This window comes from Leiobunum rupestre, chromosome 11 (genome assembly GCF_980474605.1).
Source record: "Leiobunum rupestre chromosome 11, qqLeiRupe1.1.hap1, whole genome shotgun sequence".
Classification (NCBI taxonomy): Eukaryota; Metazoa; Arthropoda; class Arachnida; order Opiliones; family Sclerosomatidae; genus Leiobunum; species Leiobunum rupestre.
The window spans coordinates 5,495,377-5,517,658 of NC_143394.1; the positions used below are offsets into that span (position 1 = coordinate 5,495,377).

General features: G+C 33.1%; 1 protein-coding gene across 1 annotated transcript; it reads left to right on the forward strand.

Moving 5' to 3' along the window:
- Window positions 1-6,482: 6,482 nt before the first annotated feature.
- LOC149921193 (uncharacterized) lies at window positions 6,483-8,579 on the forward strand. The gene is made up of 6 exons (XM_090162126.1): window positions 6,483-6,747; window positions 6,960-7,335; window positions 7,475-7,584; window positions 7,748-7,963; window positions 8,196-8,310; window positions 8,447-8,579. Exons 1-6 carry the CDS (start codon window positions 6,483-6,485, stop codon window positions 8,577-8,579), a joined length of 1,215 nt encoding a protein of 404 aa, XP_090018252.1.
- Window positions 8,580-22,282: the final 13,703 nt, after the last annotated feature.

Here is a 22,282-nt window from a genome sequence, read left to right on the forward strand (position 1 = left end):
TTGACTCAACTCAAGTTGACTCATCTAGATGGGTCAAAAGGTTGGCTCGTGTGAAAAGGCCTTTAGTCCAGATAGATTTGGATGGAAGAGAGCCGAAAGCCACTGGAGGCCACTTTGGATCACAATGCCAGAAGCTTCAGCGTTGTGTAGGGAATTAATCAAATGTGGGGGCAAAGCCATTCCACTTTGCTCAAGAAATTGTATTTGCAACAACAACTCCTTACAATGTAAAGCATTGTGTAAGTGCAAAGGTGTACGCGAAAGGGTTATACAGGGTGTTAACTAAAAACGATACAGAGCCAATTACTCAAAATGTGTTTTATGTAAGAATTTTAAATTTGCAGGTTACATAGAGGGTGCAGGGGGACAAATTACAATGAAATTTTCAATGACCTTGAACCAGGTCTTAAAGGTCATTCAAATTTTATCTCGACAACCATTAGGATTAGAAGAATGGTTCCAATTAGAAATGTGTTCTACGTTTAATTTTAAGTCTAAACAGCTTTGATCCGATCTAATTTGACCATTGGGAAGCCGAGAAATGTTAGACCAAAAACCATAAGGTCGTGTGTGGTATTCAAATAAAGACACGACATTTAAGGGCTTATAAATCGAAAACTACCAGATCTAATGGATCAAAATTGTCGTGACACTCTAAACGAGTTCGTAATTTGTAACTTATGATGACCTTGAACAATTAGTTCAAGGACATTCAATTTATTTCAATTACTTCTTTAGTTTCTTTTGTGTTTTAAACATTTACACTAAAAAATGTGATAAAAATACTTGGTACGTCTTAAATCAATTAATTAACGTTAATTTTGGAGTTTAATTGGTTTATTTACCTCGGGTAAAAGGTAATTTGACTTAAAAAACCTTGCGGGGCATTTTTCTAATTGGAAATATTCTCCTAATCCTAATGGTTCTCGAGATAAATTTTGAATGACCTTGAACTAATGTTTCAAGGTCATCATAAGTTACAAATTTCAAACTCCCCCACTCAGTTTCGAGTGTCACGACAATTTTGATCCATTAGATCTGGTAGTTTTCGATTTATAAGCCCTTAAATGCCGTGTCTTGATTAGAATGACACACACGACCTTATGGTTTTTGGTCTAACATTTCTCGGCTTCCCATTAGTCAAATTTGATCGGGTTAAAGCTGTTTAGACTTAAAATTAAACGTAGAACACATTTCTAATTGAAACTATTCTTCTAATCCTAACGGTTCTTGAGATAAAATTTGGATGACCTTGAAGACCTGGTTCAAGGTCATTGAAATTTTTCTTTGCCATTTGTCCCCCTGCACCCTCGATGTAACCTGTAAATTTCAAATTCTTACATAAAACACATTTTGAGTAATTGGCTCTGTATCGTTTTTTAGTTAACACCCTGTAGAATAAAATAATATTACGAGTATAAATTTGTTGTTAATAAAGTTTGTAAACAAAAGTGAAGATTTGAGAACATCACGCGGCCAGTATAAAAGTTCAACATAGAAGATGATTGAGATATTTTTTTAAAGAGAACCTACTTGACTCCCTTAGCCGTTTCTCTAAAATCTGGAACTTACTTTTGTTTCGTAAATTTTCTACTTTTAAAGAACCGATAATGAGATTTAAACGGGCATTTTCAATTTCAGCTTCATCCAACTGTTGAGCACATTCTTTTAGTTTTTCTAAATCCTTTTTGAGGCTCAGATTATCTTTATTTATCTTTATTTCTTTACTTACTAGGTCATTTAATCTTAAGCGTAGTTTGAAAATTTCATTCCTTTGAGTCTTTATGGTGTCAGATAAAGTTAAAGGATCAGAATCCAAGTTGAAGTTATGATCTAAAATTGTATTTAAGTTATTAAATTACTTCACTTATTTAAAGTTAGAATATAAATTTGTTACCGTAGAGGTTATCCACTGATTTGAAGTAAGTCAGATTTGAACAAGTTCACTCACCAATGGCTAATTCATTAAGGTATTCATAGGGTATAGGGGCGCCAAAATTGCAGCTCGCCCCTGGCGCCATTTTCTATAGCTACGGCCCTGAGTTGCGCACAATCCAGACTAGTCACTAGTATAAGTGGTTAAACTAATGCTGCTGGAAAGGCTTACAGGAAATATCCAAAAATTAGTTCAAACACTTTGAAGTACATTGTAGTTTAGTTTAGAAAGCCTAACTTAACTATTATGCTACCGAGCAATGAAAAAATTACAGTGAAAAATATTATAATTTTCGTCAAGCCGTTGCTATTAACACGTATTAACCCAACGTAATCAATTTCCGATACAGGAAGCCGCCATTGAAACCGGGAAAAATTTCCAGATGCTCACCTCATTTTGCGCTTTAGAATTTAGTCAGAATTGTCTCAGCGCTGAATTCCGCTTAAAGCCTAGACACGCGTGACGTAGGAGCAACATATAATTTTAAGTCACCTCCTACTTTATTGAAAGGCCTTTTGGTGATGGGTCTAGAAATAAATGGGGTGGTTTTCATCTCGTTAAAAATGGAAATGAAAAGTCTGTTCACCAACACGACAGAAGACAAACTTTACCAAAGTTACAAAAAGATTTTAAAAGCAATAAATTTTAAGAGCTTGGTGAAATATTTGAGTACGGGCATCGCGATTGAAGTAGGCATTGTAAAGCAGTCTTATCACTGTGTTCATAAATATAGCGTGAAAGGGAATATAACCTCAGGTATTTGGTGTGGAACACCAACGCTTGCAGCTTTGGCCGCTCTTGCCTTTGGCATTAGAAATGTTTGGCGCCACTGTGCAGGGAAATTTGAAATATTGAAGGGGTCTTCCATAAAGATGGCTTTGCAGGTTATATTCCCTTTAAAGGCCCCGGAAATCACTATGGGTTGTCATTTAGGGATTCAGCACATCTACGAAACTGTAATTTTGTTCAACATGATTTTGTACTTGAAGTAATTAGGAAGCCTACTGAAGAAAGTGTTTTATATTACGGGACAGGCTTTATTTTGAACAAACGTTTAGGGCCAAGAAGCTCCAGTGAACTGAAGAAATTAGTAATTGATCTCTCTGTTTCGGATAAAACTATATCCTGTTGCTTATCGAAAATGGACTGAGGCTCAAGACAGGGGGGGTTAAAATATCCTAATGTAGTGGCCTTTGCCTTGTTTAAGACTATTCAAGAACATGTAGGAAAACACTATAATGAGTCTTTTACAATTTCGTAGTAAATTTCGTTTATTAAAATAATACACAATATATAAACTAATTTAAAGTATTAAATATAATTTATTATACGTTTGATTCGCTCGCGTTCTACATGTCGAACAGTCTCATCGGTGTCGACTTTTCTTTTCAAAGCATTAATACTACTCTTGTGGATTTAACTTAAAAGTGACCCATTATTCCGACTTACCCACCATTTTCTCTCATATAACCTTCGCAATAGCTTCCTTTTCAAGTGATTTATTGCAGAAATAACAACAGTTATCTGGGTGGTAAATTTTAAACGCGGTTACATGAAGAGCGGCGGACGCGTTTTAAGTCAACGAAGGCGCAAAATTGTAAGACGCGTTTCGGGTACAACGTTAAAACCGCGAATACGACACCACGATTGCTCGTTTTTAGTTCCACATCGAGATATATATATATATATCGAAGTGGGACTATTGCTATGGACGGATTGTCGTTAAGTGTTGTGTGTTTGTTTGTTTGTTTGTTTGTTTGGTGTGGAAAGCAACGACACGGCAGATGGCGCTGCGAAAATAATTTGCAGTTTTGGCGAACTCACAGTCAAAAACTCCGAATAATGACGCCTTTACGCTCTCGGCCACTGGAAGCTTCCCAAATTTTGTTCGGAACTTCTACTGTATTCTCGTCAGTTTTAGCGGCGCGGGGGGAGTTGGCTAGTTAAGTTGTCGAAATTCTCGTCCGTTTTTGCGCCTTATTTTACATATATTTTCGGAATTTAAGGTCAAGTGAACCTCAAACTTCGCGTCGGGTGGTGGGTGGTGGGAGGTGGGCACACTCGCTTAAGATGCCTCGCTCGAAAGTGAGTACTCGAATAAACGAGCTCGAAAATGTTAAATGTTCGGGTGGTGAGCAGTGGTAGGTGGGCACACTCGCTTAAGATGCCTCGCTCGAAAGTGAGTACTCGAATAAACGAGCTCGAAAATTTTAAATGTTCGGGTGGTGAGCAGTGGTAGGTGGGCATACTCGCTTAAGATGCCTCGCTCGAAAGTGAGTACTCGAATAAACGAGCTCGAAAATTTTAAATGCCCTCTTCCCCATATGTACTTATAAATGCTCTAAAAGCCCCACAATGAGATACTTATTTTCTTATTTAAATAAATCAACAAGAGACATTAAAAAACTGAATCACTCGTTACACCAAACAAAAGGTTCAAGACAAACTACGAGTTCAATCCACACTGACGAGCTTCCTTTTGGGTAATAAAAGCAATAGAACCATAGAGAAACAATTATAAATTGAAGTCACTATCGGGAGAAGGTATTATATTATTAAGAACACACGTACGCTTAAAAAGTTAAAGCATTGAAGACTCTATTTCCCTTCACACCCTTACGTACCGCCATTATAAATTATTGGACTCCCATACTCATCCAAAAACTAGGGGCATTCGGGCATATGTAGTTTTATATCTATGAAGATAAATTTTTATTACGATAATCTTTGCCGTATACCATTCGCAAAACTTAGGTATATTAACTTACAAGTTCACGTAAAGACTACCCGTTTATAGCTCTACCACAAATAGATCGAAATTTAAAATATAGCTTTTGGTCAAATTACCTTGCAAGTTAAGTCAATAAATGACCTCAACAGCTTATGAATTGGTTTTCCCACCCATGAATCCTGAGGGTGGGCGGTGGCCTCTCTTTAACATAGGATGGTAAATAGTATATCTAACTATAGGAAATCACATGGGCTCAGCAGTTTTTATATTAGTTTGCCCACCCGGGTCTCCTGATGGTGGGCGGCATCCACCCTTTCACTTAGGGTGGCAATTTATATATCCAACGATAAGAAATCACAAAGCCTCAAAAGCTTTGTATTAGTTTGCCTACCTGTGTCTACTAAGGGTGTATGGCTTTGCCCATTCGAATACACTGATGTGGAACTAATATTACGACCTGGGCCGACTTGTTAAAATGTTCATAGGACATTATTTTGTGGGAAATAGCCGGGCCCTAATGTTCGTAATTGGGTTTATAGCCGTACATACAATATTAAAGTAAATATTCGCGATAAACCATTACTGTGCACCGGTTTCCCCTATAACCATTGCTCGTAAAACTACTTTTTTTAACAGTAACCTGTTTTTGTTTGAGTAATTACTCCTAAAATATTTTGGACTATTCTTCATTTTTCATTTAAAAAAAACTAGCTTTCTATGATTTGAAAAAAACGCGTTTTTTAGTGCGTTTAATTGGCTACTTTAGTTCGTCTGCTAAAGTTTTTTGCCGGTCGCAAATTTACCTCTTTCTGGAAACTTTCGAAAAACAATTCCCGTACGGGATTTTGGTATGTAACTTAAATTTAGTTTAGTTTTAAAGGAATCAACCTGGGGAATTTTATATTACAAAGTATAAATATATTTTAATATATTATATTATATTATATTATAGTATATTATACTCAACTACAATATAGTATACTATACCATATTATATGAATAGCATTTTAAAGTAAGTTAAATCATTCTTGGCATTAATTTCCATGTTTAGTTAATTTAAATTATTTTTACCGATATTTATTTAATTTTAGATATTGAAAAATTTAAAAGTTGATTTGTTTGTTAATTTAAAACCAGAATCAAACGATATTAATGTTTTAAATATTATTTTCTAGTGTAACTAGGTTTCGTTTAAAGAAGAACCGTTCTTTTATTAACCATTTTAGTTTCAATAAGTAATTTGTGCTGTGTGCAAAACGAACCACTCTGTTGAAGTATTGTTTGTGTATTATTCAAGGTATTTTTTTTACAATTTATTTACTATATACAGATTCAGAAATTTTAAAATCAAAGGTATTATTTTTACAATTTATTGACTTTATACAGAAATTTTATGATTAGTTGCATTTTATTTTTCGTTAAATGTTTTTGATCCTGTAAGCGGCTGGATTAGGAAACTTTTGCATTTTTGTAAGTTGTAAGGTTTATTTTAGTAATATATTATTGTTAATTTTAAATAATGTCTTACATTTTTAACGTTTTGTTATTTTATTTTAGTTATTTGCGAGTCAGAAAAGTGTCTGTCTTGCCATAGATCATTTTGTGTATTGACTAAAATGTATATAAAAGTCAACATTTCAAAACCTTATGTAGTAGATTTCGCGAAATAATTATATAAGAATTAATGAAAATGGACTTGTAAAGATGTGATTGTTTATTTCACGGAATTTTTACGCTGTCTAATTTTAAAAGCTAGATAATATTATTTAGGATGTTCTAAATCGGAAGTTTGTGATGATTTAATATTTTATTATAATGAGTAAAATGAGCTTTATTTGTGATTTTTGTGATAAACCTTACAATACCAAAGAAGGACTAAGGAGTCATGTTAGGAGGACACATGACACTGCTACCACTCCAAAAGCAAGTTCATCCACGTTAACGGGACAAGTTTCCAAGAAATGCTATGAAAATGATTGCCAGTTTTCAAGTCTATGCCTTTTAGAACTGATCCAGCATCTAAATGAGCATCACAAACTTCAATATGAAATTAAAGAATTAAAGTTCAAAACCCTAGATGGTAAATATTATTTTTTAATTAATTTTATTGAAATTAAAAATCATAGCAATTTATATTCTTGTTTGTTTCTAGAGTTTCAAATTTGGAAATTAAATTTCGAAAAGGAAACTGAAGCGTTTCAAGTCGTAGAAAGACTATTAAAAGTACAAAATATTATTACTACGAATGTTCCAGTAGTGTAAATTACAAAGAAACGCCTAACCGTAAACTAGCATTGAAGTCCCAAGGATCCAAAAAAATAAATGATCGCTGCACTGCACACATTAGGCTGAAGGAGAAGCTAGTCGTAGAAAATGAAGAAATTCCTTTTACCGCTAAGTTTTGTCAAGCACACTATAAACACGAAAGTGAACTAAAACATTTATGGCTAACATATGAAGAAAGGGCTGCCATTGCTGGTATCATTTCTCAGGGTGTCTCATTCGACAAAGTTCTGGATAAAATTAGAGACAACATTTCAGAAGATAAATTAGAACGAAAGCATCTAGTTACATATCACGACCTTTCGAACATCGAGCAATCTTTTGCACTGAAACAACAAGTTCAGAAACACAAAAATGACGCTTTAAGCGTAGCAGCGTGGGTTGAGTAAATCTCACCGGTGTTACTTTATCTACCCCAGGAAGAATTATCTGGGGGAGATAATACAGAATCTGTTAAAGATTTCTATTTAATAATAATGGCTAAAGTCCAGATTGAGATGTTAAAACATTTCGGGAACAAACAGTATTATATGTATCGACTCTACTCATGGAATGAATCCCTATGGTTTTAATTTGACGACTTTAATGGTCGTTGACGACTTCGGTGAAGGCTTTCCAGTGGCGTTCATGTTTAGCAATCAAGAACATACTTGACGATATTTTTTGAAAATATAAAAGCTAAGGTGGGTGTAATTGAAGCTGACATATTTATGTCTTATATTACCGAGATCTTTTATTCTGCCTGTAAATCTACAATGAAGCCAGTCAATAAGAGACCAACGAAAACTTGTTTCAAGATATGATACGTGAGGTACTAGAACAACTGGAAAATGACAAGGATACGGTTTCATTTGGAAAATATTTCAAAGAAACCTACTTGGTCCGATGCGAAACTTGGGCTTATTGCTACAGAAAAAGTGCCGGTATTAATACAAATATGTTCCTTGAAAGCTTACATAAATCATTGAAACATGTTTATTTACGAGGAAGGAAAGTTAAACGATTCGATTTGAGTTTGCATGTTATATTACGACTCGTTCGAGTTAAATCATTTGACAGAATGATTAAATTAGAAAAAGGAAAAAACACTGCCAAGTTTGCTACAATTCATAAACGCCACCAACAAAGCTTAAACTTGAAAACCGAAATAAAGCTATTGGACGAAAACAATTTCAAAGTCTCATCCGAAACGGAAAAGAACTCTGAATACCTAATAGAAAAGTGTCCCTCCAAGTTAAATTGTAGCTGCCCACTTAATTGTATGTCAAGTGTGTAAAATTTGCGTTCATTCATATTCTTGCTCTTGCCCAGACAACCTCATTCGTGGAAACATCTGTAAGCACATTCATTATGTGGCTATGTTTGTAGGATCCGGGGTTAAATTTGGAAATAACGGCAATCTACCAAAAAATCCTGAAAACCGCGGTTCATTTAATGAAATTGAAATGCATTTTAGTTCGCTGAAACGTCCCTTGGTCGACACGAATGCAACAAAGAAGCTCAAATAGTGGTTTGACAACCTTTAAAAATACGCAATCTTCCAATGAGCCAGGAAACAAAAAGATCACTAAACAACTTAGATTTTATAGCACAAAGAAAAATAAAAATGCGCGTGAAAATAGTTTATGAAAACCTAGCATGGCAGAAAAACCAGAACTAGGTGATATATTTAAAGGCAGAGAATTGCCTTTGGTTTGTGATAATCATAATGTCCATACTTATTGCTAGTCGAAAAATTAACTTAAATACTATATTGTTGATTTCATAATTGTTTTAAAACAATTTTAAACTACCTCCACCATGGTATAAAACCAAAAATATTTTAGTTCCTAATATTTTTTAGACTGGTATACGTAATTTTATGGTCTAAGAAGATGGACTTTTAATTTGTTAAATATGTAATAATGTTTGTAAATATTACATTGCGATATTGATCATGAGATCAGAAGAATTACACTTGTCTGTTGTAACATTTATAAAACTAACTTAAAAAAACGTATTTAAAATTTCAAAATTGCTGGATTAAACAGATCTTACGAAAAAGAGAACACAAACGATAATAATTCCGTGAGCTAATGTTTTATTAGTCAATAAGATTCATGCTGATCTAAAAAGAAAGTGTAAATCTAGTAATCTATCTATGGAACAGTTAAAAGTAACGTTCTTCATAGTCAAAGTTTTAATTTTCACAAACAAGATGTTATTAAAAATAAGGAAGAACGACACGCTATTGAAATTGTAATTCATATTATTATAATGGAAAGATAAATATTAACAAAATTGAGATAGTAATATCAGGAAATTATAGAGGTATACACTTGGAATGTCTAAGGTTCCATTGGGACGGTGATACGAAAGCGCGTCGAGAAAAAGGCGGGGCTTAACTACGTCAAGTGTAAGACGTAACACGACATTTCAAATTCATTGGCTCGAGGTTTGACGCGAAAAGAATGCGCCGTTATGGTAACAAATAGGCGATCTTCCCGCGCAAAATAGGCTTATAAAACAAAGGATTTAAAAACCTCAATTTGTTATCGTTCTTAATATTTTAAGGTAATTAGGTCATTCCATGTCAAATGTCCCGTTTTGGAAAAAAATGCCCCACGGCACCATGCGCGATTTCGACGAAAATTTACACGTTAATAAATTAGATTGGTGGGAAATCCAAATTGTTAGCCCTTAATTCATTGTAGTTTTTAAAATATGATTTTTTTTTAAATTGATGTATTAAGTGTTCATTTTCAAAACGCCGAAAGTCCCGGTATTTTAGTACAAATAATTCTAAACGTATTAGAGCTAGCCCCCTAAAAACGGTTTTCGCAGAAAATATGGGTAGTAGAGAGTAACTAGGATAAATTTAAAAAAATTTGTTCCATTAGTTTTTTAATTAAAAATTGTTGAAAACGACGATTTTTACTCGAATGTCGCTAACTGAGGTAAACTAAAAACGTTTCTGTCGCGAAGGTATTAAATCTGAAATAAATATTGAAAATTATAATAAGTAAACTGGACCCAATAAACACGAAAATTGCGTTGAAAAATTCTAGGAAATTTAGTTTCTGAAATATAGCTACTTGAACCGATCCATTTTTTGAAAAACTGCAAAACATGGCAGTGTTTTAGGGGGAATTACGGTATAAAGGACAAACATATACAGAAAAATAATAGTACTGTTAGAAAGCTGAGATTTCAAGCTACAAAATGCATAAATAAAAAAGATGTATATGAGAGACCTTCAACCCAAAAAATAACATTAAAAAATATGCTATTTTATCTTAAAAACCAATGTTATTTTACATTTTATATTATTACTATGGATAAATACTTAAATAATTAAGGAACTAAACAAGCAATACAAATTTTATCTGCGAAATTTTGATCAAAACAATGAAAATAAAATTATTTTCCAACGTCTTTCAGGAGCAAAATTTTCTTGTGATCTAATTTGCTAAGAACATATGTTTTACCATCTGAACATATTTTAGGCTTTACTACTGATATTATATTTCGAAACGGCACCCAACATACGCCTTCTCTTCTTGGCCAATTAAGCTTAAGATCTTTTCTACGAAAGAAAGTAACAGATACGTCTTTTTCTTCTTCGCAGCATTTTACAATGTTCCCAATGTACCAATCTTGGTCATATGTAAATGCATTAAATGTTCCTGGTACGCATTCTTCTCAAGTTAAAACCTCCGCGCGGTTCGTTTGGAACAGGACAACTCTTGTCACAAATTCATCCTCAGATATCCGTTTGATCTCAAGTTCATTTTAATTTATCGGAAGAAAAGCATGGAATTGGTGGGACAGTTAAAAGACTTGTGGCTAAGGCCAGTTTAGAGTCGACAAAAACAAACCAAATACAAAAATCAGAAGAGCTTTATGCCTGGTTTGTTCAATGTGTGACCAATTTTCAATTTGGTTACGTCTCTAAAAAAAGACGCTGATAAACAAGTGGAAAAATTTGGCCTTAACGACAGATATATCGGGGTAAAAACAAATCCCGGTACTCGATCGCACCGTAAAAATCGAGTAAAAATCGTCGTTTTCAACAATTTTTAATTAAAAAACTAATGGAACAAATTTTTTTAAATTTATCCTAGTTACTCTCTACTACCCATATTTTCTGCGAAAACCGTTTTTAGGGGGCTAGCTCTAATACGTTTAGAATTATTTGTACTAAAATACCGGGACTTTCGGCGTTTTGAAAATGAACACTTAATACATCAATTTAAAAAAAAAATCATATTTTAAAAACTACAATGAATTAAGGGCTAACAATTTGGATTTCCCACCAATCTAATTTACTAACGTGTAAATTTTCGTCGAAATCGCGCATGGTGCCGTGGGGCATTTTTTTCCAAAACGGGACATTTGACATGGAATGACCCAATTACCTTAAAATATTAAGAACGATAACAAATTGAGGTTTTTAAATCCTTTGTTTTATAAGCCTATTTTGCGCGGGAAGATCGCCTATTTGTTACCATAACGGCGCATTCTTTTCGCGTCAAACCTCGAGCCAATGAATTTGAAATGTCGTGTTACGTCTTACACTTGACGTAGTTAAGCCCCGCCTTTTTCTCGACGCGCTTTCGTATCACCGTCCCAATGGAACCTTAGACATTCCAAGTGTATACCTCTATAATTTCCTGATATTACTATCTCAATTTTGTTAATATTTATCTTTCCATTATAATAATATGAATTACAATTTCAATAGCGTGTCGTTCTTCCTTATTTTTAATAACATCTTGTTTGTGAAAATTAAAACTTTGACTATGAAGAACGTTACTTTTAACTGTTCCATAGATAGATTACTAGATTTACACTTTCTTTTTAGATCAGCATGAATCTTATTGACTAATAAAACATTAGCTCACGGAATTATTATCGTTTGTGTTCTCTTTTTCGTAAGATCTGTTTAATCCAGCAATTTTGAAATTTTAAATACGTTTTTTTAAGTTAGTTTTATAAATGTTACAACAGACAAGTGTAATTCTTCTGATCTCATGATCAATATCGCAATGTAATATTTACAAACATTATTACATATTTAACAAATTAAAAGTCCATCTTCTTAGACCATAAAATTACGTATACCAGTCTAAAAAATATTAGGAACTAAAATATTTTTGGTTTTATACCATGGTGGAGGTAGTTTAAAATTGTTTTAAAACAATTATGAAATCAACAATATAGTATTTAAGTTAATTTTTCGACTAGCAATAAGTATGGACATTATGATTATCACAAACCAAAGGCAATTCTCTGCCTTTAAATATATCACCTAGTTCTGGTTTTTCTGCCATGCTAGGTTTTCATAAACTATTTTCACGCGCATTTTTATTTTTCTTTGTGCTATAAAATCTAAGTTGTTTAGTGATCTTTTTGTTTCCTGGCTCATTGGAAGATTGCGTATTTTTAAAGGTTGTCAAACCACTATTTGAGCTTCTTTGTTGCATTCGTGTCGACCAAGGGACGTTTCAGCGAACTAAAATGCATTTCAATTTCATTAAATGAACCGCGGTTTTCAGGATTTTTTGGTAGATTGCCGTTATTTCCAAATTTAACCCCGGATCCTACAAACATAGCCACATAATGAATGTGCTTACAGATGTTTCCACGAATGAGGTTGTCTGGGCAAGAGCAAGAATATGAATGAACGCAAATTTTACACACTTGACATACAATTAAGTGGGCAGCTACAATTTAACTTGGAGGGACACTTTTCTATTAGGTATTCAGAGTTCTTTTCCGTTTCGGATGAGACTTTGAAATTGTTTTCGTCCAATAGCTTTATTTCGGTTTTCAAGTTTAAGCTTTGTTGGTGGCGTTTATGAATTGTAGCAAACTTGGCAGTGTTTTTTCCTTTTTCTAATTTAATCATTCTGTCAAATGATTTAACTCGAACGAGTCGTAATATAACATGCAAACTCAAATCGAATCGTTTAACTTTCCTTCCTCGTAAATAAACATGTTTCAATGATTTATGTAAGCTTTCAAGGAACATATTTGTATTAATACCGGCACTTTTTCTGTAGCAATAAGCCCAAGTTTCGCATCGGACCAAGTAGGTTTCTTTGAAATATTTTCCAAATGAAACCGTATCCTTGTCATTTTCCAGTTGTTCTAGTACCTCACGTATCATATCTTGAAACAAGTTTTCGTTGGTCTCTTATTGACTGGCTTCATTGTAGATTTACAGGCAGAATAAAAGATCTCGGTAATATAAGACATAAATATGTCAGCTTCAATTACACCCACCTTAGCTTTTATATTTTCAAAAAATATCGTCAAGTATGTTCTTGATTGCTAAACATGAACGCCACTGGAAAGCCTTCACCGAAGTCGTCAACGACCATTAAAGTCGTCAAATTAAAACCATAGGGATTCATTCCATGAGTAGAGTCGATACATATAATACTGTTTGTTCCCGAAATGTTTTAACATCTCAATCTGGACTTTAGCCATTATTATTAAATAGAAATCTTTAACAGATTCTGTATTATCTCCCCCAGATAATTCTTCCTGGGGTAGATAAAGTAACACCGGTGAGATTTACTCAACCCACGCTGCTACGCTTAAAGCGTCATTTTTGTGTTTCTGAACTTGTTGTTTCAGTGCAAAAGATTGCTCGATGTTCGAAAGGTCATGATATGTAACTAGATGCTTTCGTTCTAATTTATCTTCTGAAATGTTGTCTCTAATTTTATCCAGAACTTTGTCGAATGAGACACCCTGAGAAATGATACCAGCAATGGCAGCCCTTTCTTCATATGTTAGCCATAAATGTTTTAGTTCACTTTCGTGTTTATAGTGTGCTTGACAAAACTTAGCGGTAAAAGGAATTTCTTCATTTTCTACGACTAGCTTCTCCTTCAGCCTAATGTGTGCAGTGCAGCGATCATTTATTTTTTTGGATCCTTGGGACTTCAATGCTAGTTTACGGTTAGGCGTTTCTTTGTAATTTACACTACTGGAACATTCGTAGTAATAATATTTTGTACTTTTAATAGTCTTTCTACGACTTGAAACGCTTCAGTTTCCTTTTCGAAATTTAATTTCCAAATTTGAAACTCTAGAAACAAACAAGAATATAAATTGCTATGATTTTTAATTTCAATAAAATTAATTAAAAAATAATATTTACCATCTAGGGTTTTGAACTTTAATTCTTTAATTTCATATTGAAGTTTGTGATGCTCATTTAGATGCTGGATCAGTTCTAAAAGGCATAGACTTGAAAACTGGCAATCATTTTCATAGCATTTCTTGGAAACTTGTCCCGTTAACGTGGATGAACTTGCTTTTGGAGTGGTAGCAGTGTCATGTGTCCTCCTAACATGACTCCTTAGTCCTTCTTTGGTATTGTAAGGTTTATCACAAAAATCACAAATAAAGCTCATTTTACTCATTATAATAAAATATTAAATCATCACAAACTTCCGATTTAGAACATCCTTAGTTTAAAAATATCACAATATTCAAAATTTCTTGTTCTTTACGATATGAGACTATGGACGAAGGAACTAAATGTACAGAATAATATTATCTAGCTTTTAAAATTAGACAGCATAAAAATTCCGTGAAATAAACAATCACATCTTTACAAGTCCATTTTCATTAATTCTTATATAATTATTTCGCGAAATCTACTACATAAGATTTTGAAATGTTGACTTTTATATACATTTTAGTCAATACACAAAATGATCTATGGCAAGACAGACACTTTTCTGACTCGCAAATAACTAAAATAAAATAACAAAACGTTAAAAATGTAAGACATTATTTAAAATTAACAATAATATATTACTAAAATAAACCTTACAACTTACAAAAATGCAAAAGTTTCCTAATCCAGCCGCTTACAGGATCAAAAACATTTAACGAAAAATAAAATGCAACTAATCATAAAATTTCTGTATAAAGTCAATAAATTGTAAAAATAATACCTTTGATTTTAAAATTTCTGAATCTGTATATAGTAAATAAATTGTAAAAAAAATACCTTGAATAATACACAAACAATACTTCAACAGAGTGGTTCGTTTTGCACACAGCACAAATTACTTATTGAAACTAAAATGGTTAATAAAAGAACGGTTCTTCTTTAAACGAAACCTAGTTACACTAGAAAATAATATTTAAAACATTAATATCGTTTGATTCTGGTTTTAAATTAACAAACAAATCAACTTTTAAATTTTTCAATATCTAAAATTAAATAAATATCGGTAAAAATAATTTAAATTAACTAAACATGGAAATTAATGCCAAGAATGATTTAACTTACTTTAAAATGCTATTCATATAATATGGTATAGTATACTATATTGTAGTTGAGTATAATATACTATAATATAATATAATATAATATAATATATTAAAATATATTTATACTTTGTAATATAAAATTCCCCAGGTTGATTCCTTTAAAACTAAACTAAATTTAAGTTACATACCAAAATCCCGTACGGGAACAGTGATGCACAAAAGAATTTCTATCTATCTTTTTCGTATCTTTTTACATAGATGGCAGCAGCTATACTATACTTTCAATTTTTTCCCTCTGAAATTTCTGTAAATATCATTTTATTTTTGATATTTTTGAGCATAGATGGCGACAAAATCATTCACAATCTTTCATTTTATTCAGTTTTGGCCCTTTGATTTTTTCACGATCTTTCAAATTTCTTTAAGATATGAGAGTTTCAATTATTTTCAATTCTTTTTAGCCCTTGCCTGAAAAATTTCAGAAGAAATCTTTAAAGATTTAGATAAGTATCATTTCAAATACTTCTTTAGTTTTCATTATTTTGAAAAGTATATTTAAAAATATTTCAAGTACGTTTCACGAGAAAGTAGAATCAAATTTTTTCATATCAAAAGTTCGAAGTATTAAAATGAATATTTCAATTTTTATCTCAAAACCTTCCAATATTTGATTTTGATTTTATGGATTAGAATCGATCTTAATTTTCGTATTTTCAAAAACTAAATTATGGAAAATAAATAAAGCTATTGCATCGCCACAGCCCACGCTGCCAATTTGCAACACACGAGACACTCTAACTGCGTGGGAGTTGGGACGGTGGGAAAAATAACTTTTGGAAGTTTTGGTTTTAGTTTTGAAATCGCCTTTCAGTCTACGCGGCGCAGCTTTTTATCGCTAGAATCAGTCTTTGCTTTCCCTCCTCTGTCTGCCTAGGGATAGAGGGAATTATCCCCCCCCCCCCGTTAAAAAACAGCCAGAAAAACGGCGCGACCTTTGACCGCTCCTCTCCCTTCTATCACTTAACATTGTTTCGGGTTTGGCTATATTTCGGTATCACGTGAGATACGTTCGCCGCTCAAATAGTGTATATCGGCATATCTAGATGGCGCTAAAATATTTCCTCTCAAATACAAACAAAATTGAAGAGAAACCAGAAAAAATCTATCGTGTAATTTCTAATATAAAAAATGGAAGCACTAGCTCTATTCCGCTCTTTTTTTCGCTAGGCTAGGTAAGAGAAGAATCTTTTCAAATATAGTTCGCTCCCGAATTTATTTCTTCAAAATTCTATCGCGATCATTTTGCAATGTAGAAGATCATATCAAAATCGTATATTTTAATTTTTATTTTTCGGATAAAGTATCATCTCGTATCCTAAAAGTATCCAAAGATACGAGCGCGCCCATCACTGTACGGCATCCATCTACGCTTCGTTAACATCCTGGAGAAATTTGAAAGGTTAGGCTTAGCAAAGAGGTCCCTTTTTTGGTACATCGTTTTGAAACGTTGAATTTGTTGAATGATATTAAATTAAAACGTATTCCGACAATCTGTGAGCGCATTAAGGTTTCTTTAAACCTCTAGGAGGTAGAAATCCGCACTTCTCACAAAGATTATGAAATCTGTCAAATTAATTAAGCATTCTATCGAAGTTATCCAACGCCCGGAAATGTGTAAAATGGCGGTTTGCCACTTTGCCGTTGTTAACTTGTTGTTTCGTGGAGGTTTATGTTTCTTTATTCTTTCGCCTTCTTCACACAACGCGTATGATTTTCATTGCTTTAAAGTGGTCACGTGTGTTTCGTTTTTTATAGTTTTTTCCCATTGGGTTCATTTAGTCACTTGGGTCGTCTGCTTGATCAAATCCTTTCGTTCGGCCACGACCAGCTTCGATCGCGCTTTAGCGGTCCCGTCCATAGAGATAGAAAAGAAATAGAGGGAAGATTGCCGCGTTAAGGCACCCCTATTTTTGACCGGGAAAATGGATCGACCCCCACGCATGTAAGAAAGCGGAGATGGGCAGAATTTGCAACGCCATCTATCCTTCCTTTGTTTACATCAAATGACAGTTGATTTTCCAAAAGGCATAATGTATTTAATTTCACCGCGCGTCGATGGCGCCACGTAATCTGCCCATCTCGTGGCTTCCTACACAGGGCATGAAATAAGCACAGGACACTGGACATTGTCCATTAAATTTTGCATATGTCCGATAACTTTTTAAAAATCTTAGGGGGGTCATTGGACATTCGTCCGATAAATATTTCAATAAACTGGGAATGTTTTTTTCTACAAAATAAAAAAAATGTAAAATTATTGGACAATGTCCGATAAATTTTTTTAAATGAGGGGGGTCACTGGACAAATGTCCGATAACTTTAATTTCTTATTTCCTGCCCTGTTCCTACATTGGCGCAAAGGGGGTCGGCACTCGCGGTCAACTTCGCCAGATACAATCGTGCCTCTATTTCTTTTCTATCTCTATGGTCCCGTCAATCGACGAGGCTCTAAATCTCGCACCCTGTTCACTTTTTAATTGGCTACTTTAGTTCGTCTGCTAAAGTTTTTTGCCGGTCGCAAATTTACCTCTTTCTGGAAACTTTAGAAAAACAATTCCCGTACAGTGATGGGCGCGCTCGTATCTTTGGATACTTTTAGGATACGAGATGATACTTTATCCGAAAAATAAAAATTAAAATATACGATTTTGATATGATCTTCTACATTGCAAAATGATCGCGATAGAATTTTGAAGAAATAAATTCGGGAGCGAACTATATTTGAAAAGATTCTTCTCTTACCTAGCCTAGCGAAAAAAAGAGCGGAATAGAGCTAGTGCTTCCATTTTTTATATTAGAAATTACACGATAGATTTTTTCTGGTTTCTCTTCAATTTTGTTTGTATTTGAGAGGAAATATTTTAGCGCCATCTAGATATGCCGATATACACTATTTGAGCGGCGAACGTATCTCACGTGATACCGAAATATAGCCAAACCCGAAACAATGTTAAGTGATAGAAGGGAGAGGAGCGGTCAAAGGTCGCGCCGTTTTTCTGGCTGTTTTTTAACGGGGGGGGGGGATAATTCCCTCTATCCCTAGGCAGACAGAGGAGGGAAAGCAAAGACTGATTCTAGCGATAAAAAGCTGCGCCGCGTAGACTGAAAGGCGATTTCAAAACTAAAACCAAAACTTCCAAAAGTTATTTTTCCCACCGTCCCAACTCCCACGCAGTTAGAGTGTCTCGTGTGTTGCAAATTGGCAGCGTGGGCTGTGGCGATGCAATAGCTTTATTTATTTTCCATAATTTAGTTTTTGAAAATACGAAAATTAAGATCGATTCTAATCCATAAAATCAAAATCAAATATTGGAAGGTTTTGAGATAAAAATTGAAATATTCATTTTAATACTTCGAACTTTTGATATGAAAAAATTTGATTCTACTTTCTCGTGAAACGTACTTGAAATATTTTTAAATATACTTTTCAAAATAATGAAAACTAAAGAAGTATTTGAAATGATACTTATCTAAATCTTTAAAGATTTCTTCTGAAATTTTTCAGGCAAGGGCTAAAAAGAATTGAAAATAATTGAAACTCTCATATCTTAAAGAAATTTGAAAGATCGTGAAAAAATCAAAGGGCCAAAACTGAATAAAATGAAAGATTGTGAATGATTTTGTCGCCATCTATGCTCAAAAATATCAAAAATAAAATGATATTTACAGAAATTTCAGAGGGAAAAAATTGAAAGTATAGTATAGCTGCTGCCATCTATGTAAAAAGATACGAAAAAGATAGATAGAAATTCTTTTGTGCATCACTGTTCCCGTACGGGATTTTGGTATGTAACTTAAATTTAGTTTAGTTTTAAAGGAATCAACCTGGGGAATTTTATATTACAAAGTATAAATATATTTTAATATATTATATTATATTATATTATATTATAGTATATTATACTCAACTACAATATAGTATACTATACCATATTATATGAATAGCATTTTAAAGTAAGTTAAATCATTCTTGGCATTAATTTCCATGTTTAGTTAATTTAAATTATTTTTACCGATATTTATTTAATTTTAGATATTGAAAAATTTAAAAGTTGATTTGTTTGTTAATTTAAAACCAGAATCAAACGATATTAATGTTTTAAATATTATTTTCTAGTGTAACTAGGTTTCGTTTAAAGAAGAACCGTTCTTTTATTAACCATTTTAGTTTCAATAAGTAATTTGTGCTGTGTGCAAAACGAACCACTCTGTTGAAGTATTGTTTGTGTATTATTCAAGGTATTTTTTTTACAATTTATTTACTATATACAGATTCAGAAATTTTAAAATCAAAGGTATTATTTTTACAATTTATTGACTTTATACAGAAATTTTATGATTAGTTGCATTTTATTTTTCGTTAAATGTTTTTGATCCTGTAAGCGGCTGGATTAGGAAACTTTTGCATTTTTGTAAGTTGTAAGGTTTATTTTAGTAATATATTATTGTTAATTTTAAATAATGTCTTACATTTTTAACGTTTTGTTATTTTATTTTAGTTATTTGCGAGTCAGAAAAGTGTCTGTCTTGCCATAGATCATTTTGTGTATTGACTAAAATGTATATAAAAGTCAACATTTCAAAATCTTATGTAGTAGATTTCGCGAAATAATTATATAAGAATTAATGAAAATGGACTTGTAAAGATGTGATTGTTTATTTCACGGAATTTTTATGCTGTCTAATTTTAAAAGCTAGATAATATTATTCTGTACATTTAGTTCCTTCGTCCATAGTCTCATATCGTAAAGAACAAGAAATTTTGAATATTGTGATATTTTTAAACTAAGGATGTTCTAAATCGGAAGTTTGTGATGATTTAATATTTTATTATAATGAGTAAAATGAGCTTTATTTGTGATTTTTGTGATAAACCTTACAATACCAAAGAAGGACTAAGGAGTCATGTTAGGAGGACACATGACACTGCTACCACTCCAAAAGCAAGTTCATCCACGTTAACGGGACAAGTTTCCAAGAAATGCTATGAAAATGATTGCCAGTTTTCAAGTCTATGCCTTTTAGAACTGATCCAGCATCTAAATGAGCATCACAAACTTCAATATGAAATTAAAGAATTAAAGTTCAAAACCCTAGATGGTAAATATTATTTTTTAATTAATTTTATTGAAATTAAAAATCATAGCAATTTATATTCTTGTTTGTTTCTAGAGTTTCAAATTTGGAAATTAAATTTCGAAAAGGAAACTGAAGCGTTTCAAGTCGTAGAAAGACTATTAAAAGTACAAAATATTATTACTACGAATGTTCCAGTAGTGTAAATTACAAAGAAACGCCTAACCGTAAACTAGCATTGAAGTCCCAAGGATCCAAAAAAATAAATGATCGCTGCACTGCACACATTAGGCTGAAGGAGAAGCTAGTCGTAGAAAATGAAGAAATTCCTTTTACCGCTAAGTTTTGTCAAGCACACTATAAACACGAAAGTGAACTAAAACATTTATGGCTAACATATGAAGAAAGGGCTGCCATTGCTGGTATCATTTCTCAGGGTGTCTCATTCGACAAAGTTCTGGATAAAATTAGAGACAACATTTCAGAAGATAAATTAGAACGAAAGCATCTAGTTACATATCATGACCTTTCGAACATCGAGCAATCTTTTGCACTGAAACAACAAGTTCAGAAACACAAAAATGACGCTTTAAGCGTAGCAGCGTGGGTTGAGTAAATCTCACCGGTGTTACTTTATCTACCCCAGGAAGAATTATCTGGGGGAGATAATACAGAATCTGTTAAAGATTTCTATTTAATAATAATGGCTAAAGTCCAGATTGAGATGTTAAAACATTTCGGGAACAAACAGTATTATATGTATCGACTCTACTCATGGAATGAATCCCTATGGTTTTAATTTGACGACTTTAATGGTCGTTGACGACTTCGGTGAAGGCTTTCCAGTGGCGTTCATGTTTAGCAATCAAGAACATACTTGACGATATTTTTTGAAAATATAAAAGCTAAGGTGGGTGTAATTGAAGCTGACATATTTATGTCTTATATTACCGAGATCTTTTATTCTGCCTGTAAATCTACAATGAAGCCAGTCAATAAGAGACCAACGAAAACTTGTTTCAAGATATGATACGTGAGGTACTAGAACAACTGGAAAATGACAAGGATACGGTTTCATTTGGAAAATATTTCAAAGAAACCTACTTGGTCCGATGCGAAACTTGGGCTTATTGCTACAGAAAAAGTGCCGGTATTAATACAAATATGTTCCTTGAAAGCTTACATAAATCATTGAAACATGTTTATTTACGAGGAAGGAAAGTTAAACGATTCGATTTGAGTTTGCATGTTATATTACGACTCGTTCGAGTTAAATCATTTGACAGAATGATTAAATTAGAAAAAGGAAAAAACACTGCCAAGTTTGCTACAATTCATAAACGCCACCAACAAAGCTTAAACTTGAAAACCGAAATAAAGCTATTGGACGAAAACAATTTCAAAGTCTCATCCGAAACGGAAAAGAACTCTGAATACCTAATAGAAAAGTGTCCCTCCAAGTTAAATTGTAGCTGCCCACTTAATTGTATGTCAAGTGTGTAAAATTTGCGTTCATTCATATTCTTGCTCTTGCCCAGACAACCTCATTCGTGGAAACATCTGTAAGCACATTCATTATGTGGCTATGTTTGTAGGATCCGGGGTTAAATTTGGAAATAACGGCAATCTACCAAAAAATCCTGAAAACCGCGGTTCATTTAATGAAATTGAAATGCATTTTAGTTCGCTGAAACGTCCCTTGGTCGACACGAATGCAACAAAGAAGCTCAAATAGTGGTTTGACAACCTTTAAAAATACGCAATCTTCCAATGAGCCAGGAAACAAAAAGATCACTAAACAACTTAGATTTTATAGCACAAAGAAAAATAAAAATGCGCGTGAAAATAGTTTATGAAAACCTAGCATGGCAGAAAAACCAGAACTAGGTGATATATTTAAAGGCAGAGAATTGCCT